Below are 20,514 nucleotides of genomic sequence, written 5' to 3' on the forward strand. Positions count from 1 at the left end.
AAGAACAATGTTTTTAGGGGTTCTGAGAGTAAAGAGATCGAAAAGTGTAACAGGAGGGCCTCAAGCCCTATTTATAGAAAAGGACTTGGGGCCCAGCTTACCAACTCAGTGCGGACCATACAAAATAGACTGCGGTCCGCACCATACAACATGTTTCAAGTTTGAGAAGGCAACCCAATGCGGTCCGTACAAAATTCCATGCGGCCGCAGTGGTCTATCACGGACCGCATAAAATGTAATGCGGCCGCGGTGGCAAACTTCAGAGAGGTGGACATTTCATCCTTCATCAGTGTGGTCCACACTAAATGTAGTGTGTCCGCATTGAAAACTTCAGAGACAGAACACTTTTTTTTCACTATGTCCTGCACTGCATCAACACAATCCTGTAGCATCTCACAACCTGTTAGTCTAAAAATAAATCCTATACTACCATGAAAATCAAAGAAAAACAAGAAGAAAAATACATGGGTTGCCTCCCAAGAAGCGCTTGATTTAACGTCGCGGCACGATGCAGGTTACCATCAAATCATTTGAGATGAAGAAGTGACACCATGTGGCTGTCATCAATTTTTTCCAAGTAGTGCTTGACCCTATGCCCATTCACTCTAAAAACTTCTCTATTTTTGTTCTTTAAATCAAGAGCACCAAACGGGGTCACACACAACATTTCAAAAGGTCCACCCCATTTTGATTTAAGCTTTCCCGAAAACAGACGTAACCGAGAGTTGAACAAGAGAACCAAATCACCAACTTTGAACTCCTTGCTACGAGCATATTTATCATGAAGGTACTTCATCTTGTCCTTGTACAAGGATGAACTGGAGTAGGCATAGAATCGGAATTCATCAAGTTCATTAAGCTATTCCACACGAAGATTTGCTGCAATATCCCATTCAAGATTTAGCTTCCTCAAAGCCCACATGGCCTTGTGCTCTAACTCGACCGGTAGATGGAAAGCTTTCCCAAACACCAACCAATACAGAGACATACCAATCGGAGTCTTTTAAGCAGTCCTATAAGCCCATAAAGCATCATCCAACTTCTTTGACTAATCCAGTCCTATTTGCATTGACCGTCTTTGACAATATGCTTTTGATTTCCCTGTTGGAGACTTCAACTTGACCACTTGCTTGAGGATGATAGGGAGTAGAAACTTTGTGATTGACACCATACTTTGAAAGCAAAGTGTCAAAAGCTCTATTGCAAAATGAGACCCCCCATCACTTATGATTGCACGAGGAGTACCAAACCTTGTAAAAATACTCTTCTTGAGAAATGCAACAACACTCCAGGCCTCATTGTTAGGCAAAGCCACGACTTCAACCCACTTTGAAACATAGTCCACCGCCACAAAAATGTATGTGTTCCCACACGAGCTAACAAATGGGCCCATAAAATCAATGCCCCACACATCAAAAATATCAACCTCAAGAATGGTATTGAGAGGCATCTCATCTTTCTTCGAAATTCCACCCGCTCTTTAACATTTATCAGACCTCTTCACAAGTTCACTTGCATCTTTGTACAAAGTTGGCCAACAAAACCCACAACTAAGAACTTTGGAAGCTATCCTCGCCCCACCATGATGGCCACTATAGGGAGAGGAATGACAAACATCTAAGATACTCAATTGCTCTTCCTCTGGACACACCTTCGGATCACACCATCCAAGAAAATCTTGAACAAGCATGGCTCATCCCAATAAAAATCCAAACTATCCCGCTTGAGCTTTTTCCTTTGGTTAGAAGAGAGCTCACACGGGACTATACCAGTCACAAGGAAATTAGCAACATCGGCAAACCATGGCATATCATTTATCGACACCGAAAGGAGTTGTTCGTCGGGAAATGAATCATTGATCTCTAGGCCATCACGAGGCCTCCCGTCCTCCTCCAAGTGGGACAAGTGGTCCGCAACTTGGTTCTCACTACCCTTCCGGTCCATAATCTCCGAATCAATTTCTTGAAGTAACAAGACCCATCGCATCAGTCTAGCTTTGGAATCCTTCTTCGTCATCAAGTACCAGAGTGCGGCATGGTCGGTATAAATAATAACTTTAGTACTCATAAGATACGGCCAGAATTTTTCCATTGCGAACATAATAGCCAAAAGTTCTTTCTTGGTCACCGTGTAGTTCACTTGAGTGTCATTCATTGTATTGCTGTCATAGTACACCGGATGAAACATTTTGTTCACTCTTTGACCCAAAACCGCCCCAACCGCAATATCGTTCGCATCACACATGAGCTCAAAGGGCAAGCTCCAATTAGGTGCGGTAGTGATAGGAGTGGTGATCAACTTATGCTTGAGAAGTTCAAAGGCTTGCATACATTTTTTATCAAACACGAACTTAGTATCTTTTTCCAACAACTTGCACACGGGATTCACCACTTTTGAAAAGTCTTTGATAAATCTCCGGTAGAACCCCGCATGCCCAAGAAAACTTCGAACTCCCTTGACAGATGAAGGGGGAGGGAGCCTTAAAATCACATTAATTTTTGCTTTGTCTACCTCAATACCATGCTTTGAAATTTTATGCCCAAGAACTATGCCCTCTTCCACCATAAAGTGGCATTTATCCCAATTGAGAACAAGATTGGTTTCTTCACAACAGGCCAAAACTCCATCAAGATTCTTCAAGCATTCATCAAATGAGTCTCCCACAACACTAAAATCGTCCATGAACACCTCCAAAATGTCTTCCACCATATCAATAAAAATGGCCATCATACACCGTTGAAATGTAGCCGGTGCATTACATAACCCAAAAGGCATCCTCAAAAGGCAAAGGTGCCATATGGACAAGTGAATGTGGACTTCTCCTGATCTTCATGAGCAATCAAGATTTGGTTGTACCCAGAATACCCATCCAAGAAATAGTAGAAGGCACGCCCATCAAGTCGGTCTAACATCTGATCAAGAAAAGGCAAAGGGAAGTGATCCTTACGGGTCACTTTATTCAACTGCGGTAATCCATGCATACCCTCCAACCGGTGACGGTTCTGGTGGGAATCAACTCATTTTGTGAATTTGCAACTACGGTCATGCCACCCTTCTTCGGTACACATTGCACCGGTGAAGTCCAAGAGCTATCAGAGATGGGGTACACAACCTCGACATCCAACCACTTGATCACCTCCTTTTTCACAACTTCTTGCATTGCCTCATTTAACCTCCTTTGATGCTCCAAGGAGGACTTTGCATCATCTTCCAGAATAATCTTGTGCATACAGAATGCGGGGCTTATCCCCCGAATATCAGCTAAAGTACATCCAATTGCCTTTTTCTGCTTTTTGAAGTACCGCCAATGTGGCATCAACCTGCATGTCAGTAAGGCGAGAAGAAAGAATAATTGGCAAAGTAGAATTTGAGCCTAAGAACTCATACCTGAGGTGTGGAGGCAGTGGTTTCAACTCCAACACCGGAGGCTCCTCAATTGAAGGTTTAATTGGTGGCGTCTTTCAATTCTTGAGGTCCAAAGATAATTTCCTAGGCTCATAAGAGTAAGAGCCCATTCCATGTAAAGCATTCACGCACTCCACTCGGCCCTCATCATCATTGACATCAAGATTCAACAATACGGCCTCCAAAGGGTCCTCCACATTGATCATTGCACTGGTGTCATCAACTATCACTGCTGTGACAAGGTCCACAAAAGAGCACACCTCGGTATTGTTAGGCTGCTTCATTGATTTGCAAATATGAAAGACCACTTTTTCGTCACCCACCCGAAAGGTGAGTTCCCCTGCTTCAACATCAACTAAGGCCTTCCCTGTAGCAAGAAAAGGTCTCCCCAAAATGATAGGAACTTCATAATCTACCTCACAATCCAATATTACAAAGTCAGCTGACAAGATAAATTTGTCTACCCGGACAAGCACATCATCAATAATACCCAATGGTCTTTTCATCGTTCTATTTGTCATTTGTAATCTCATGGAAGTCGGCCTCGGCTGCCTAATACCCAAAGTCTTGAAAACGGAATAGGGCATCAAATTGATACTAGCCCCCAAATCACATAAAGATTTAGCAAAATCTGCACTCCCAATGGTATAAGGAATGGTGAAAGCTTTGAGGCCATTGAATACACTATTGCTAACTTGGTGAGTCATCTTTATAGTTTAACAATCCATAGACCGCTTCTTTGTTACCAAGTCCTTTATGAATTTAGCACAACCCGACATTTGTTCAAGAGCCTCCACTAAAGGCACATTGATGGATAAGCTCTTCATCATGTCAATGAATTTTTTGAACTGATTCTCATTTTTCTGCTTCGCAAGCCTTTGAGGATAAGGTAGAGGTGACCTTGGCAAAAGAGCCTTGGCTTTAGGCACAACCGGCTCCGACATGTCTATTATGTGTTCCCTAGACGGGTTCACATCATTTTGGGTTTCCACCTTGACATCTTGAATATCAATCCTCACTTCTTTATCCACATTTTCAACCACCAAAGGAACTTCATCTTCTTGCAACTCAACATCATCATCCACAATTTGCTTTTATTTGGAGGCATGCACATCACCGCCTCTCCCACTTCTTGTTGTTACCACCATAACATGATTGTTCCCACCTTCCGGGTTCACTACTGTATCACTTAGTAGAGCACCCTTAGGGCGAGTATTTAAAGACTGTGAGATTTGGCCTAACTACACCTCCAAGTTTCTGATAGAGGTCTTGTGGGAAGCCAACTGAGCATCCAAGTCCGCATTCTTCTTCATCATCTGTTCGAACATCATTTCGATTCTACCCATATCATTGCTAGAAGAACTAAGACCTTGAGATGGAAATGGGGGTGGATTGTTCGGTTGTTGGTACATTGGGGGCCTTTGAAAGCCTTGCCCCTAGTTTCCTTGGTTTCCATTGTTCCATCCACCTTGATTGTTATTACCATCCCAATTGTTGTTATTACTATTCCAATTTCCTTAGTTGTTTTGATTTTTGTTCTGATTGCTCCAGTTGTTGTTTTGGTTGTTGTTCCCCCAATTATCATTGCCTTGTTGTTGATTGCCCCAATTGCCTTGAGGTCTCCATTCACTACAACAAAAATGGGTTTTAGCAGCAATACAAAATGGCTTTAGCGGCAATAACAATAACCGCTATATCGTTTACTGGCCACTATTGTTTAGCCGCTGAAGCCGGGGTCGGCAAAGCCTTTAGAGGCTTTTCTAACAAAAGCTGGTATAAGGTATGGTTTATTGCCGCTAAAAAGTATTATCTTTAATGGCAATTGTTTGTGGCAATTATAATGGCTGCTAAATCCAATCCAAGATGGCTAATTATACTCCTTTAGTATTCATTTAGATAGCCGCTAAATTCAAAATAATTGCCACTAAAAGTTTTTATCTTTAATGATAATTATTTGTGGCAATTATAATGGCTACTAAATTCAATCCAAAATGGATAATATAGTCCTTTAGTGTCCATTTATATAGCTGTTAAATTCAAAATTATTGCCACTAAAAATATGTATCTTTAACGGCAATTATTTTGTGTCAATTAAAATGGCTATAGTATCTTCTAAAAATATTTAGTTTGCTCTTTTAGCTTCCATTTTAATGGCTATTATGTTCAACTAAATTGCCACTAAAAGTCAATATCTTTAACGACAATTATTTGTTCAATTTTATAGCTGGTATATCAAGCTAAATTAGCGCTGCAAGTCACTAAGTGGTAATAGCAATAATTTGGCCACCATTAATAATAGTTACTACATTCGTCTAAAATATGATCCAAATAATAAAATATGTTATTAGTAATTCAAAAAAACATAATATATCTCATTAAATCTTAACAAAAGGAAGTGCTAATAAATAATATTAATATCATAGTAACTTAAAAAATAAACTTATATTGTTCAACCTAAATAACTAATGTCATTATATAACTAATCCAAACGAATGATGGTCTTCAAATGATTTCCGCAATTTTTCATCATTTTGAAATCTTCCACACGCTAAATTATGTATGACCTGAAATTACAAAATAACTATGTCAAAAGACGAAATATATGCCCCTCAAAAGGAAATTACCGAGACCTTTAGTCTCAGCTATTCTTCTCCAAAGGGAAAAGCCAGCAAAGGCTAGCATTTGCTTGTTTCCACACTAAAAGAGCTAACATCTCAATTGACAAGCTAATACATAGACATGGGAAAATGTTTAGTAACACTCACAAGGCAACAACCAAATTTAACAAAGAGATAAAATGATGATGTCTTTGTGAGAGGAGTTTGATGTTAGGAATGATTCAAAATAAACTTGAAACAGGTCATGAGATAAAGTGATGATATTTTGGGAGCCATGAGTTTGATGAATTTGGAATTATGCAAGAACATTAGACTTGAAACATGTCATCATAGTATATGAACATACAGTTTTAGAGAGTAAATAGAAATATTTAGCAATTTAAATTCCATAAGGTCTATTGTACACTCCAGAGAAGACATGCATGAAAAACTCTGCTTCACTCTTATGTTCCAATTTTTTAATATAAATTTTTATTCCGATAAAAGATACCCTCTGTCCACCTTCACTCTTATACACTAATTCCTCACTTCATTCTTTGTATAACCATGACAGAAAAATGTAGCATAGGTTATTAAGTGTCATGGATCGTCTTTGATTTCACCAAATTAGTCTCCTTTCAAATAACCCTACAGTTTTATTTCCTACAAACCAATGTCAAACAACTTTAATTCCACATGAATAATTCTCATCGGTTGAATTAGATAACACTCTTCTACAGGTAACAAATGCTCTCCTAATTAGGCTAGTATTCTCTATACCACCTAACCTTTTAGTGTTTGCTAACCAAACAAGCAGATAGAAGCAGCACTCAACCAAGAAAACAGTCCCTAGAAAGTCATGATTATCATCAACAAGAAGATGGGTGCAATAGAATCTTCTGGTTTACAATCCATATTTTAGTCCCATAGAAAGATCTGATTCTCCTTACTTTAACGGTGTTAGATCCATAGAAGGTGAATGTGATCAAGTAGAAAACTACTATCACAATCATACGACATCAACAATAAGTGGGAAAAGGAAATATATAAAAGCCAAGAGAAGCATATGCTACCCAAAAATAGAATTGTTGTAGCAAAACTACATAGTTGTCCTTCTGCACTTGTTGAACAATTGTGTCGTTGTCCCTCTACTGTTGTTGCACAACTGTGCAGTTGATCTTCTGCAATTGATCATTAGTTTTAAGTATAAACTCATGGTTCCAAACATACATCTTAACAGTTAACAAAGACAAACCACATCTCTTGTCTTCAAGATTAACTCATAGAGTATCAGTTGTATAACAGTATGCCCACTATGTATAGTAGGCTCTACTGAAAAATATCAGCTCTCCAATGATAAAGAAACCACATCTCTTGTCTTCAAGAACTAACAACATATTTAGAACAGAATCCAAGTCACAAATGTATGTGGAAAAAAATTAACATAGTCAAATCAATGGAGCATTAACACGAAGAGATCTCAAAAGCTAACAAATTGAATAGTTCATATCCATCTAAATTGACAATTCAAATAGAATTACTTTACACTTAAATTAACTAGATTTTCTTTAAGTATAGTCTGCTATAAATAGCTTATAACAATTGAAAGTAAACATATAACATTAGGAAAACTAAGAGGAATCAATTCAATCAGTTGCCCGCCAATTTAACAGCATCCAAAAATCACAAATAACAATATAGCAAACACCAAAAATATTATCTCTACAAATCACAAACTGACATAGTTGGACATCACAAATCACAAATTGACTTAGGCTCAAGTATTTGGGTACCTGGTATAGAGGGCATCTACAAATCACAAATCCATATTTGCATCATCGCATAGAGGGCATTGCTGACTGAGTTCATACCCCAAGCTACCAGTCTAACCTATCCAGTAGTTCTCACATATTTGGAGGTATGTGAATCCCTGTATCACCTGTTGATTAACAAAGTGATAAAGGGGATTTATTCATGTATCTGGAATTAGGATAACAATGTTGGATTTTGCTGACCTATGAAAGTATAATACAATTTTTATTATTGGTTTGCTAGTTAGTAGTCCTCCAATTAGATGAATTAATTGGATCCTTTTTAATGGAAAACTAATAATAGATACTCTATTGTTAGTTACTTCCAACCAATCCAAATATATGCAGACAGAAGCAACTCCTAATGTCACTACAGACTGTTCACTTCCTACTCTAAAAACTTCTGATGTAGGATTGTTTAATTTCATATTTATTTGACAGCAGAGAATACAAACTTGTTCAAGTGAGAATACATAATATGTTCAAGCATTTAAAAGGTTGAAATCACACTGAATTGCTAACTAAAAAGTACTCACTAACATTTGCTTTATCAGAAAGCCAATAGGAGATAAGACCAGTCCATTGATTCTTTAGTATATGGCTTGGTCTATTTTTCATCAAGGCATCTTTGGTCTTATATTTGATCACATACATAGTCTTCAGATCACATTTATAGTCCTTCCATTTCTTCCCTATTGATTTTTTTATAAACTCTTCTCCACGTATCGGGATTGAGAATTTCTTCCGAAAAGATAGAGCAAGCTTGTACAAAATAATATCAAAGCTGCAAATAACAGATATATCCCATATTTAAGGTGAAAGAGTGACACCAGAAGCACTATGCAATGAGGGTTGTGAAGATCATGTTGACACACACCACCATACTTTGTCCTGCTGATCTTGTCACTAGAACAAATTTTTCACTTGGCACTAGCCAACCTAGAGGACCTAATTCAAGGATACAAAATTTAAGTCCCAGAATAAAAGAACAGAACATGGTTTATTGTACTGCTCAGCAGCAATGCCAACAGAATTGTTCAAATTGCTAGATTGTTCATCATATGTTTAGGTTTGAGAGCAATTTTGAGCATTCATTACTTGCTCGATATAGGGTCGCTCCACTTCATCATAACGTGGTCCAGTAACCAATCTACTGCCAACTCTAATTCTCATATTTCATCTCCAAACTTAAGTACTAATTTATTTTCAAGAACCTGTAGAAGTCATAAAGAAAATGTCTTTGAGAATTTTCTTTCAGCCAAGTGTCAAAATCAATACCTGTAAGCTGCTATCCGAAGTTGTCTGAACTGACAAATATATACACCTTCCACTCTGATTTAAGCACCCCCTGTTGTTGGCAACATTAATTGTTTAATGATAATATCATTTGAATAAGTGATTACACAATAAGTGATCCTCAGTAGTTAAAGTGATAAACCTAAATTTGTTATTGATGAAAACAATATCTTATTGGAAAATAAAGTAAAGAATATAATAAACAACAAAATTATAGGGGTAATAGGTAGGTCTCATGTTAATTCTACTTCTATAGTGATTTGTCCAATTCAGCTATTGAGGTTGTCATGTTCCCGTGCATCTTCTAGGCATTCAAATCTTTCATATGTTCTATTTCCCTGACTATACTATTAAAGGTATCACTACTCTCTACCATTAAAACCTTCTAATTATGTTTGCTTATCTAGGTGTTAGCTCAAACATTCTTTTTGCCACAAATTCATTTAAAACTCTTGCTGCCTAGTTAACGCATGTCTACTCCTTTGTTGGGTTAACTTTATCTTCTTTGATATGTTATCTTCTTCAAGAATTAAATATTTTGAAACTTTTGCTTTGCATGTGAGAACAAGAATCCTCGATTCAAGTAATTTAATTCGATTCTAACATCAACTAATGAGGTCTTTCAATCCAACAAACTAGTCTCTCATTAAAAACACTTGGACATAACACAAGTTCTAAAAGGCTCATCAAATAAAACAGAATACATCACAAAACATAGCAACATGGCATAAGCACATTAGACTATTCCCTATCGGGCTAATTTCATTTACATAACAAGTTGTAACATAACAAAATAATCAAATCATTATTTTTTTCAAATCAGATACATAAGATTCCGATTTTAATAATAAAATGGGTATATAGAGAAGTACAAAAATTCACATGATATTCATATTCTTACCACAAAACTTTGTTGTCTGAGCCCGACTACTGCTGGTGATAGCGAAGGGAACGTTCTGTGTGAATCTGCGAAGGAAAATTTCTAACCCTAACAATAAGAAATTTCAGACAGTATGGAGAAGAGAGCAGAGATTTCATATTGTAAGAAAAATTTCAAAATTAAGCTAAACTTACAGAAGCTATGGAGATTACCGAGAGTTGAAATACAAAGCCTAGAACAACTTCGGATTGTAGAGTAAAAACACCAAGTCTAATAAAAAAATTGAAATTAAAACAACGAGCAAAGGCATTATATACACTAACAGTATAAAGTATAAAGATCGAGATGTGCTTGATATTACACTAAACTCAACTAAAATGCTAGCTGAATCGAATAAGTACAGTTTTAGGAAAACTGAGAAGTAGATCAAAGAATAACTAACTTGAATTGAAGAGACACTCATCGATCAGAGGAAGAGAAATAGAGAGCGAGAGATCGTAGGCTTCAGATTTGAATTAGGGGAATTTAGAGGCTAAAAATAATTGGAGGGAAGCTAAAGAGAATTAGAGGGCACATTAAAAATAATTGGAGGGAAGCTAAAGCGAATTGGAGGGTACACAACTTGAATTGAAAAGGCTAGTTTTTCTCTTTCTGGACTATATTTTTTTGTCACTAAAAAGTACTTCTTTTACCGACTAAAGTTTAAATGCTGGTAATTAGTGACTCTAGAATATAAATCGGTGGCAATTAAGATATTGCCGCTAATTAATTGCCACTAAATGTCTAATTTGTTATAGTGATTGTTGTTGGTTGGAAGAATTGTCTCTTTGGCCTTGATAATTATTCACGTATTGCACCTCTTCACTTTGTTCATCATAACCATCATTTTGAAATCCACCACAATCATTGTCAAATTGCTCCAAATTCCCTTGGTTCTGTTGCCCTCTTTGTCTTCTATTATTGACAAGCATGTTAACACCCTCAATGGCATTAACTTGGCGAGAATTTTGAACTTGTTTCAACTATGACTTCGCTAGTTGGTTCATCGTGGTTGTCAACTCAGCTATAGCCTGCCATGATCATGTAATTCCTTATGCAAATGAATAACCGTGGGTCACCCTAGGGCACATTGGCTCTACTTTGCCAAGCGGAAGAAGTGTCAGCCATCTCGTCAAGAATGTCACAAGCCTCATCATACGACAACTTCATGAAGTTTCCCCTAGCAAGTTGGTTCACTATGCATTGGTTTGTTGTATTAATGCCCCGGTAGAAGGTTTGTTTGATCATCGCCTCAGTCATATCTTTGTTGGGGCATTCCTTCACCATTGCTCTATAACGCTCCCAAATCTCATGCAAAGGTTCCGTGGGCTCTTGCTTGAACGTCAAGATCTCATCTCTCAATGCAGCCATATGCCCCAGTGAGAAAATTTTTGCAATGAACTTATCCGCCAACTCATACCAAGTAGTGATGGAATGGTTGGGAAGTCGCTCGATCCAATCCAATGCCTTCCCTCTAAGTGAGAATGGGAAGAGTCTCAACCTAAGAGCATCCTCGGACACATTAGTTTGCTTGCTCCCCCAACATGTATCCACGAATCCCTTGAGATGTTTGTAAGCATTTTGATTTGCAGCGCCCATGAAGTATCCACGTTGCTCTAGTAAGGTCAACATCACATTGGTTATTTGAAAATTTCCCGCCCGGATTCGGGGTGGGACAATAGCACTTGTATAGCCTTGGTTCGGAAGCACTCTAGGAGCCACTCTTGGAGGTGGCGGAGGAGGGTCTGGGATATTGTCATTAACATTAGCATTAGTCTAGCGGCTTTTACGTTGTCCTTGAGGTACAAGAGGCACCTCATCATCTCCGACATCATCTACCTCCTCCCTTGCAATCATATTTCCAAGAGGGTTATTGACCTTGTTCGCTGCCATTTTGCACCTGAGTTGTGACACAAACAAAATTAGTAACAAAGAAGGAAAGAAGAACAATACATAAAACTATTTAGATGGATAGCCAAAACCGTTAGCTCCCCGGCAACGGCGCCAAAAAGTGATCAAGGCCAACCCTGCACTACTATTGAGTAGCGAGAGAGGGTCGAAGCAGCTTTTACCCGATTAAGGCCAGGATCGATTTCCACAGGGAGCTAGAAGTTGGAGTCGGGTGTCTGTCTAAAGTGGAGTTGTGTATGTGTTCCAAATTTCACTTCTTAACATTTTTGGGTTTTTGATTTACTTCTAATTTTATCAAACTACAATGCTAAATTAAACTAGAATAAGCTAACAATAAACTATTGCGAGTTGTTCAAATGGTTAAAAGGCACTAGGGTAGAGACTTTCGCCTAGGTGGTCAATTGACGAATACTTGAGTCAAGACATGATTCACATATTTAGGGAGTATGATATAACCATTGCACGATTTTACCCACTCTATACCTCTCGGTGGTTCGAGTGATTTTACCCGAATTGACTTTCTCAAGACCAATTAGGTATGCAAATTTGCATAAGCAATCAAGGTTCAAATCGGGTATTACTATCTCTAGGTTTAACCCTTTAATTATGGCTATCAATCTCTTGAATACGCCCCAATTCCTTGTTGGACCAATTTCAGAGACTTAGGCTCTCTTTCTCAAGAAGAGCCAAAGTCAACTAAACACAAACTAGTGTTTGCAACCACCAATTCAGCAATTAAAAATGAAATTAACCTAAATATCAAACACCCATAGTCAATCTAGCCCAAAAACACAAGACCCATCAATTACCCACGCTAGGATTGAGCTACAACCCTAGCTTATGGGTCTAGCTACTCATAATTAGAGAAGAAAACAAATAAATAGATGAAGAAAAACTCATATTAATTAATTGCTAAGATAAACTAGAAGATTCAATGTTGAAATGAAGTAAAATTACTCAAAATAACTAAAATATTCGAAGTCACGAGCGCAACCCAGTATAAAAACTATCTGATAAACTAAAAATGGGAAAATAAGCTATTTATACTAAGCTGAAATATTTGGACAAAAATACCCATGCGGGTCTAGTGCGGACCACACAAAATCACGTGCGGTCGCACTAAGGCTCTTGACTTAAAATTCAGCTCTCTGAACTCGGGCAATGTGGACCGTGCAAAATCGAGTGAGGCCGTAGTGGCTTCTAGTGCGGTCCGCATGAAATGGAGCACGGACCGCATTGGACTTCAAACTCCAAACTGGCACTTCTCTGATTCTTGGCTCTCCGGACCGCACTAAATCGAGTGCGGCCGCAGTGACTCCAATGAGGACCGCATTAAATCTCATGCGGTCGCATTGCCTGTTGACCTGGAAATCAATCTCTCTGAACCTCACTTGTGCGGACCGCACAGAATGGTGTGCGGCCGCATTGGGCCTGTTTTGCCTGAGTTTTGTCTTGTCTTGGTACTTGTGCAAGTTTCACTCCCTTTTGAGCTGATCTTTGATATCTTGTCACTTTGTTGATCAAACCTGCAATCAAGCACAACTTGTGAGCCTTTTGGGACTATTTTGAACAAATTTCTAATCAAAACATAAGCAAGAAGGAGTGTAAAATGTATAAAAATCCCTAGTTATCAGTAGGCAGTGTCGGTCACCGGTTGGATGGTTTGGGTCGGGAGAGGCTCGGTTGTTGGGTACAGATCTAGTACAGGATGCCTTGGATAAGGTTAAGATTATTCAGGATAGCCTTCGTATAGCTCAGTCCATGCAAAAGAGTTACGCAAACCGCAAGGTTCGTGATGTGGCATTCATGGTCGGAGAACGGGTGTTGCTTCGGGTGTCGCCCGTGAAGGGTTTGATGAGATTTGGGAAGAAGGGCAAGCTAAGCCCTAGATTTATTGGTCCTTTTGAGATTCTTGATCGAGTGGGAGATGTGGCTTACTGACTTGCGTTGCTGTCGAGCTTATCAGTTATGCATTCAGTGTTTCATGTGTCCATGCTTCGAAAGTATCACGACGATATATCCCACGTGTTAGACTTCAGCACTGTCCAGTTGGACAAGGACTTGACCTATGAGGAGGAGCCGGTAACCATTCTAGACTGGCAGGTTCGTCAGTTGAGATCGAAGAATTTCCCTTCAGTTAGTGTGCAGTGGAGAGGTCAACCTATTGAGGCAGCGACCTGGGAGTCCGAGTCTGATATGCGGAGCCGTTACTGTCATCTTTTCACCGGCTCAGGTACTTTTCTATGTCTGTTCGAGGACAAACGATTGTTTTAGAGGTGGAAAATGTGACGACCCGAAAGGTCATCTCCTTTTTAGAAGTCAAAACTGCGTTCTAAGGCCTTGAAAACCTCTTTTTGTTTCACATCGTATTGCGTGCGCAGTCCGGGCGCATTTACGGAAAGCTTTTATGTGAAATATAAGAAAAATAATGAAATTGGCCTTTAAAACTAGTTAAAGTTGACTTTGGTCAACATTCTTGGAAAACAGATCCGGACCCATGATTTGACAGTCCCGTAGGATCGTAGTAAAATATGGGACTTGGGCGTATGACCGGAATCAAATTTTGTGGTCCCAAACCCGAGAAAAGAATTTTTAAAGAAAATTATTTGTTGGAAAATATAAAGACTTTTAGAAGTAAATTGATGCATTTTCTTGATGGTATCGGGCCCGTATCTTGGTTCCGGAGCCCGGTACAAGTTTAAAATAATAATTAAGTTGAATCTGTGAAATTTGGTAAGAATCGGAAGTGGTTTGGTATAAAACGAACCTATAGTTGAAAAAATGGAATTTTTGATGTTCTTAAGTAATTTCATGAATTTGAGGTTTAATCCATAGTTGTTGATGTTCTTTTGATGATTTGATCGCACAAGCAAGTCCATATTGTCACACCTCCTTTTTGCGCGCCCGGCCCCGAAGGGTTTAAATGCGCGAGGGGAGTTTTTCCAATTTAAGTGACAATATTCGAAATGGGATTATTTATTTAATTCAGAGTCGCCACTTGGGAAAGGTTTGGCTTTTGGTGTCCCAAGTCACCGGTTTATCTTGAATCCCAAATCGAGGAAATTTTCGACTTTTCCAAATGAAGTCTGCGAACCAGAAATTCTAAGTAAGGAATTCTGTTGACCCGAGGGAAGGTGTTAGGCACCCTCGAATCCCGTGGTTCTAGCACGGTCGCTTAAATTGTTATAATGGCTAAATATCTGATTTAAATACATGTTATGACTTATGTGCTTTTATTAAGTTTAAACCGCTTTTATTATTATCATTTATTTTTATAGAATTGCAACGTCATGAAAATGTATCTCGAACTACGTTGCAATCAATGCACCCGTAATTGTTAAACACACTTCGACTCCGTTGAGATTTGGAATCGGGTCACATCAATGTGCACCCGGGTTTTAAGAATGTAATTTAATTAAGTCGCGCCTAAAGAGTCTAGCGCATTATTATTTTGTAGGAAGCCATGAAATTCACTAAAACGGCCTATCCTGAATTCTAAATACTTATTGTGGTTATTTATTGAGGGCCCCGCAATTTGTATTTTTATTTGGCGAGGCTCGTCTCTATTTTAGAAAGGGTATCCTAAAGTGGCTACATTTCTAATGCATTTGTCTCTAAAAATAAAAGAAAGGATTACGTGCTAATTACATGCTTGACCAGTTTCGGATCCTTACTTGATTGTCTGATTTTTATGAGGCGTGAATTATTTAGTGCCTTATTTCATGGATGAGCATGTTGTTAAATTGTCAGGGGAAATTAACATACAAGATTAATAGAACTGTTAAAAAGCTTATAATAAATGTTCTTCAGATCTAAGTTTGAAACTTGCTTATTTAAACCAAATCAGTGGAATTAACTTATCGGAAACTATTACTAATAGAGTTTGAATAGGATCCTGTGAACTATCTACAAAGATTCAATAAAACTAAGCATCATATTTGGCAAGCTTAAAGCAATCTTTTCTATACATGCAGAATGTCAGTTAAAAAGTTACCTAATTATCTAAAAAAAACACTCATGCATTCCTTATTAGACAACCCCTTAAACAAACGAAATCACAATTTAGGACGAACTGAGCTACGGTTAAGTACAAGGCTACCTAACGTGTTTCTTTATTGAATTACAAACTAAACAAATTACACAGATCTTAATAACATTTGTAAAACTGTAATTGCAGCAAACGAATGATTAAACTCCTGCATATCTTTGATTTCATGCTTTCATTGTTACATCAGATGCAAAGTCTTAGTATGTACCCGGATGTCGGATACAACAGAAGAAGCAAGGGGTCAGTAGGACAATAGAAGCAACACCAAACAACAGCAGTAACAGCAGGTACAAATAGGACAGCTCCCAGTGCAAGATTCAGTTAGAACCGATAAGAAATGTTAGAAAGGTAGCAGCAAACAATGCAGTAGGAACAATACTCCAAGACAGACCAAATCCAGGAGAAACAAACAATATGAATCAACCAATGAACTCAGCTGATACTTGAAGGAAAACAGAGTTGATCGAACAGGTTGAACAAGACTGAGAATCAAACAAACAAGGCAGAAATAGTTGCTGATTTTCTGTTTATCCCTCTCCCTATCTCCTTTCTTTTCAAGAATCCAATATCAGTCTTCAGTTTTGAACTTATACTTGAGTTATCAGAAAGAAACCTTTTCCAGTTTTTATTGTTTTCCCCCAGAACTTCAGTTCTCAAAATTCAGTCTGGGTTCTCCCTGTGTCTCTCTATATATCTATATTATTTCCTCTCCTCCTCTATTGTCTCTCTCTATGTATGTCTGTGTGTGTATACCTCTCAGTGTGTATCACCCTCTCTCTCTTTCAAATTCTCTTTTCCTAGTATCAGGTGGTATCCTTTTCCTCTCCTCCTCTCTATTCTCTATATCCTCTATGTATCTTCTATCAGATCTCCCCTTATCTCTGTCTGCCCCCCCCCCCCATTTATAAGCCTAAAGTCATACTAAACACAGCCTGTTCAACAACCAAAAAAACCCCTCCCATGTGGTCTGTCTTGTTTCAGTTTCCACTTACTTTAAATATAAACCAACTCCCATGATATTCCCTGGCAGACTTATCTTTTAAGTGAGGTTTAATATTTCTAAACTAAAGCAGGATATGGGCAGCAGGGTATAATCTGACAGCATATGTTGTCAAACTATTTTAAAATTAAAAGCCCCTTTATGCAGGAAACAGGCTGTGCACAAATGCACCTGTGGTGCACAAATGCACATGTTGTGCACAAGTGCACATGCCCTCCAATTCAGAACTTAAACAAAGCATTCCTTTTACATTTCTGATTCAAATTAACGACCATAAGTAAACAAACTCAGTTCCTAATTGATTCAACAAATGCTTAGCAGAAGATAAGTCGATTTGTTATTGTTCGGACAGCTGAAACTAATTGATGACATATGTCGACTCGACTATACTAGTTATAACACATACAATCGTAACCAAAATCAGACATTTAACAGTATCGACACATGATTTGAATTACACTGACTAAGCAAAGTGGTACTCGAGGAACCAATTGATTAGTACAAATTTGGAATTCAACTAATTGCACAACGAATACATACATACACATTATCAGAACAAGTAGAAGAAGACAACTCAATCAAAAAAACCAAGGTTCAGGCAAGGTGGACAGGACGCAGTTGGTAAAAATCCGAAACAGCCATCACACAACAACAATAACAGCCTTTTAAACAAAACATGGATTAACATAATAAAGAAAAGAGAACAGAACTCACCTTAAATCCCGAAAAATCAAAACCTTAACTCGGACTCGAACAGACCCTTTTTAAGGTTGAACGGACTTTAATCGAAGTGTTTCTCAGATGAGAAACACTTCGATTAAGGTCCATTAGACCTTAATCTCTTTGGCTCGAACGGACATGGACCAGTGTCGAGGAACCCTAAGGTTCCAAAAAATCAGATCTGGGATTCATGCTTCCCTGATCAGATTCGGACCAAACCAAGAATGGTTTGGTCTCGAGGGGGTTCTGGGGAGTGTCTGGTATGAATTTAGGGCAGATCGGGGTAGATCGAGTTTTGACTCGAATCTTCAAATGAAGATTCGAGAAGGTGGGATGGGATTCGAGGTGAACGGTTGGTGGATCCATGTTCAGGGTGTCAAGGTGGTCCTAGGGTGTTAAGGTGAAGGTCACCGGCGTTCATGCCGCCGGGTTTCTGGTGAAGGGAGATGGGGGCGGCTAGGGTTTGAAGGGGAAAGGTTTGGTGAGGACGAAGGCTGGGGTGTTGGATAGGGGGGCAGGGTACGGTAAAGGGCTTATATATGGAATGGGTGGGTTGATCTCAACCGTTGGATCAACTGAAATCAATGGCTTGGATCTAAGGGCTTAGGGGAAACGGTGTCGTTTCAACTAAAGGGGGTTTGGGTTGGTCCGGGTGGAACGGGTCGGGTTTTGTTCGTGGGTATGGGAAATGTGATCTTGGCCGTTGATCAATCTGAGATCAACGGCCCAGATCAGGCTGGATTAAAACGGCGTCGTTTGGACACCCTGGGTATCAGCTGGTGTGGACCGGGCAGGCCTGGTTTTGGGCTGTTTGTTTGGGCCAATTTAACAAATTGGCCCAAGTCCGAAAAAGGAAGGGCTTTTTTTTTTTTTTACTATTTTCTTTTCTTCTTTATTTTTTAAAAAAAAACAAAACTAAGTAAAATCAGATTAAAATTAAATAAACACTTAATACAATTAATTGCACATACATTAAAATATTTTAAAACAGGTAAAATCAAGCAAAAGCAAAATCACGGACAAAATGCCCATTTATGATTTTTTATTTGACAACCGTGTCACGGTTCAGATTACGCATGACACAGACATTTTTTTGTATTTTGTTTTAATAAGGTAAAAATGGGCAAAAATCATAAATAATTAACAAAGTGCCACGTAAAAATCCAAAAATTGTACAACAGGATCAATTGTTATTTATTTTTTTATTTCTTTTGGAGCGATTTTCTCGTGAAACAAAAATCACGTGCTCACACATATGATATTTTTAGACTTGAGTGCATGATTAGTTTGAAGACCCGAGGGTTCGGGTGAGTTTTGGATAGGCCATGAAGTAAATTTAGACTTAGAAAATAGCCGTTGCAGGTTCAGTGAAGTTGCAGGTCTCTAAACTGGGGTTTGCGGTCCGCGGTGACTTTTCGCGATCGTGCTAGGGTCTCCACTGCCGCGGTGGGATTTTCACAGTCAGCGGTGGGAAAGACAAAACTTCAGCGGCCACGCTCGATATTTCGCGGTCCGCGGTGGAGCTCCGCGGCCGCGATCCTTTTTCTGCGGTCAGCGGTGATGATCTGAGAGGTGTATATATAAACGAGACTTTTCAGCCATTTTTCATTTTTCAAAACCCTAAAACATAAGCGGTGATTTTTCAAACACTTTTTCTTCCCCAAAATACTGGTAAGTGATTTTAAACTCATTTCTTTCACTCCTTAACTTCTTTTTATAAGATTTCATCCTAGAATCTAGGGTTTTCATGGTGGAATTGGGAATTTTGGGTAGAACTTAGGAATATCAAAATTTGGGAATTTAGACCTCAAATTGGGGTCGGATTCCAAAACCAATTGTATATCCGGTCTCGGGGGTGAATGGGTAATCGGGTTTTGGTCCGAATTTTGAGTTTGGACCAAGCGAGTCCGGGGTCGATTTTTGACTTTTTGGGAAAACAATGAGAAATCTATTTTCATGCATTGGAATTGGTTTATTTAGTAATTATTAACATTATTAAATAAATTGTGACTAAATACAAGCTAATTGGAAGTGGAATCGAGAGGTAAAGTAGTATTTGAGGCTTAATCATGTCTGTGGATTCGAGGTAAGTGTTTGGACTAACCTTAGCTTGAGGGAATAGGAGTTGTGGTCTATTTGCTATGTGTTTGTATCGAGTACGACGTATAAGTATGGTGACGAGTATCTATATGTTGGTGTCAAGCATGCCCGTGAGTCTTGTATCATGATTTTGTGAACCTATCATGTACCAATCATGCTCAATTGATGCTTAGTAATGTTGAACAAAACTTATGAAAGTTTCTTGGTAATTGACTATTGTTGAGTATTGATTCAAATTGAAGTTTCATTTTGTAAAGAAATTATTGAAACGAGATTGGTTATAGCTGAATCCCTTGCCGGGATGTTTTGTTGATATTGTTGATTTCCCTTGCCGGGATATATTGTTTTCAATTGTTTGGGTGAGGAAGAGTGTAAAATACGAAGGGTGATGTCGTGCATGATATTGTGAGAGAGTGTAAAGCACGAAGGGTGATGCCGTGCATGATATTGTGAGAGAGTGTAAAGCACGAAAGGTGATGTCGTGCCGATATTATGAGAGTTAATGCACGAAGGGTGATGCCGTACCATGAATATGTGAGGTAATGCACGAAGGATGATGCCGTGCCATTTATGATGTTTCATATGGTGAGGACGAGAGTAAAATCATGAAGGGTGATGCCGTGCATGTGTTACCGTTTCATTATCTTGTTGGTTTGAATATGATGTTCATTATGCTTCGTTATTATTGCTTCTTTTCTGGTTTATTG

General features: G+C 38.6%; 1 protein-coding gene across 1 annotated transcript; it reads right to left on the reverse strand.

Annotated features, from left to right (window-relative positions):
• Nucleotides 1-3,257: 3,257 nt before the first annotated feature.
• LOC138871599 (uncharacterized) lies at nt 3,258-4,112 on the reverse strand. The gene is made up of 2 exons (XM_070149484.1): nt 3,729-4,112; nt 3,258-3,320 (listed from the first exon to the last, which is right to left on the reverse strand). Exons 1-2 carry the CDS (start codon nt 4,110-4,112, stop codon nt 3,258-3,260), a joined length of 447 nt encoding a protein of 148 aa, XP_070005585.1.
• Between the last annotated feature and the right edge of the window lie 16,402 nt (nt 4,113-20,514).

This window comes from Nicotiana sylvestris, chromosome 6 (genome assembly GCF_000393655.2).
Source record: "Nicotiana sylvestris chromosome 6, ASM39365v2, whole genome shotgun sequence".
In the NCBI taxonomy this organism is placed as follows: Eukaryota; Viridiplantae; Streptophyta; class Magnoliopsida; order Solanales; family Solanaceae; genus Nicotiana; species Nicotiana sylvestris.

Excerpts from the sequence above, each read along its gene's own strand:
- LOC138871599 (XM_070149484.1), bottom strand. The coding sequence starts at position 4,112 with ATGACTCACCAAGTTAGCAATAGTGTATTCAATGGCCTCAAAGCTTTC. Across the intron at positions 3,321-3,728 it reads CAGGGGAACTCACCTTTCGG|GTTGATGCCACATTGGCGGT; the intron begins GTGGGTGACGAA and ends ACTGACATGCAG.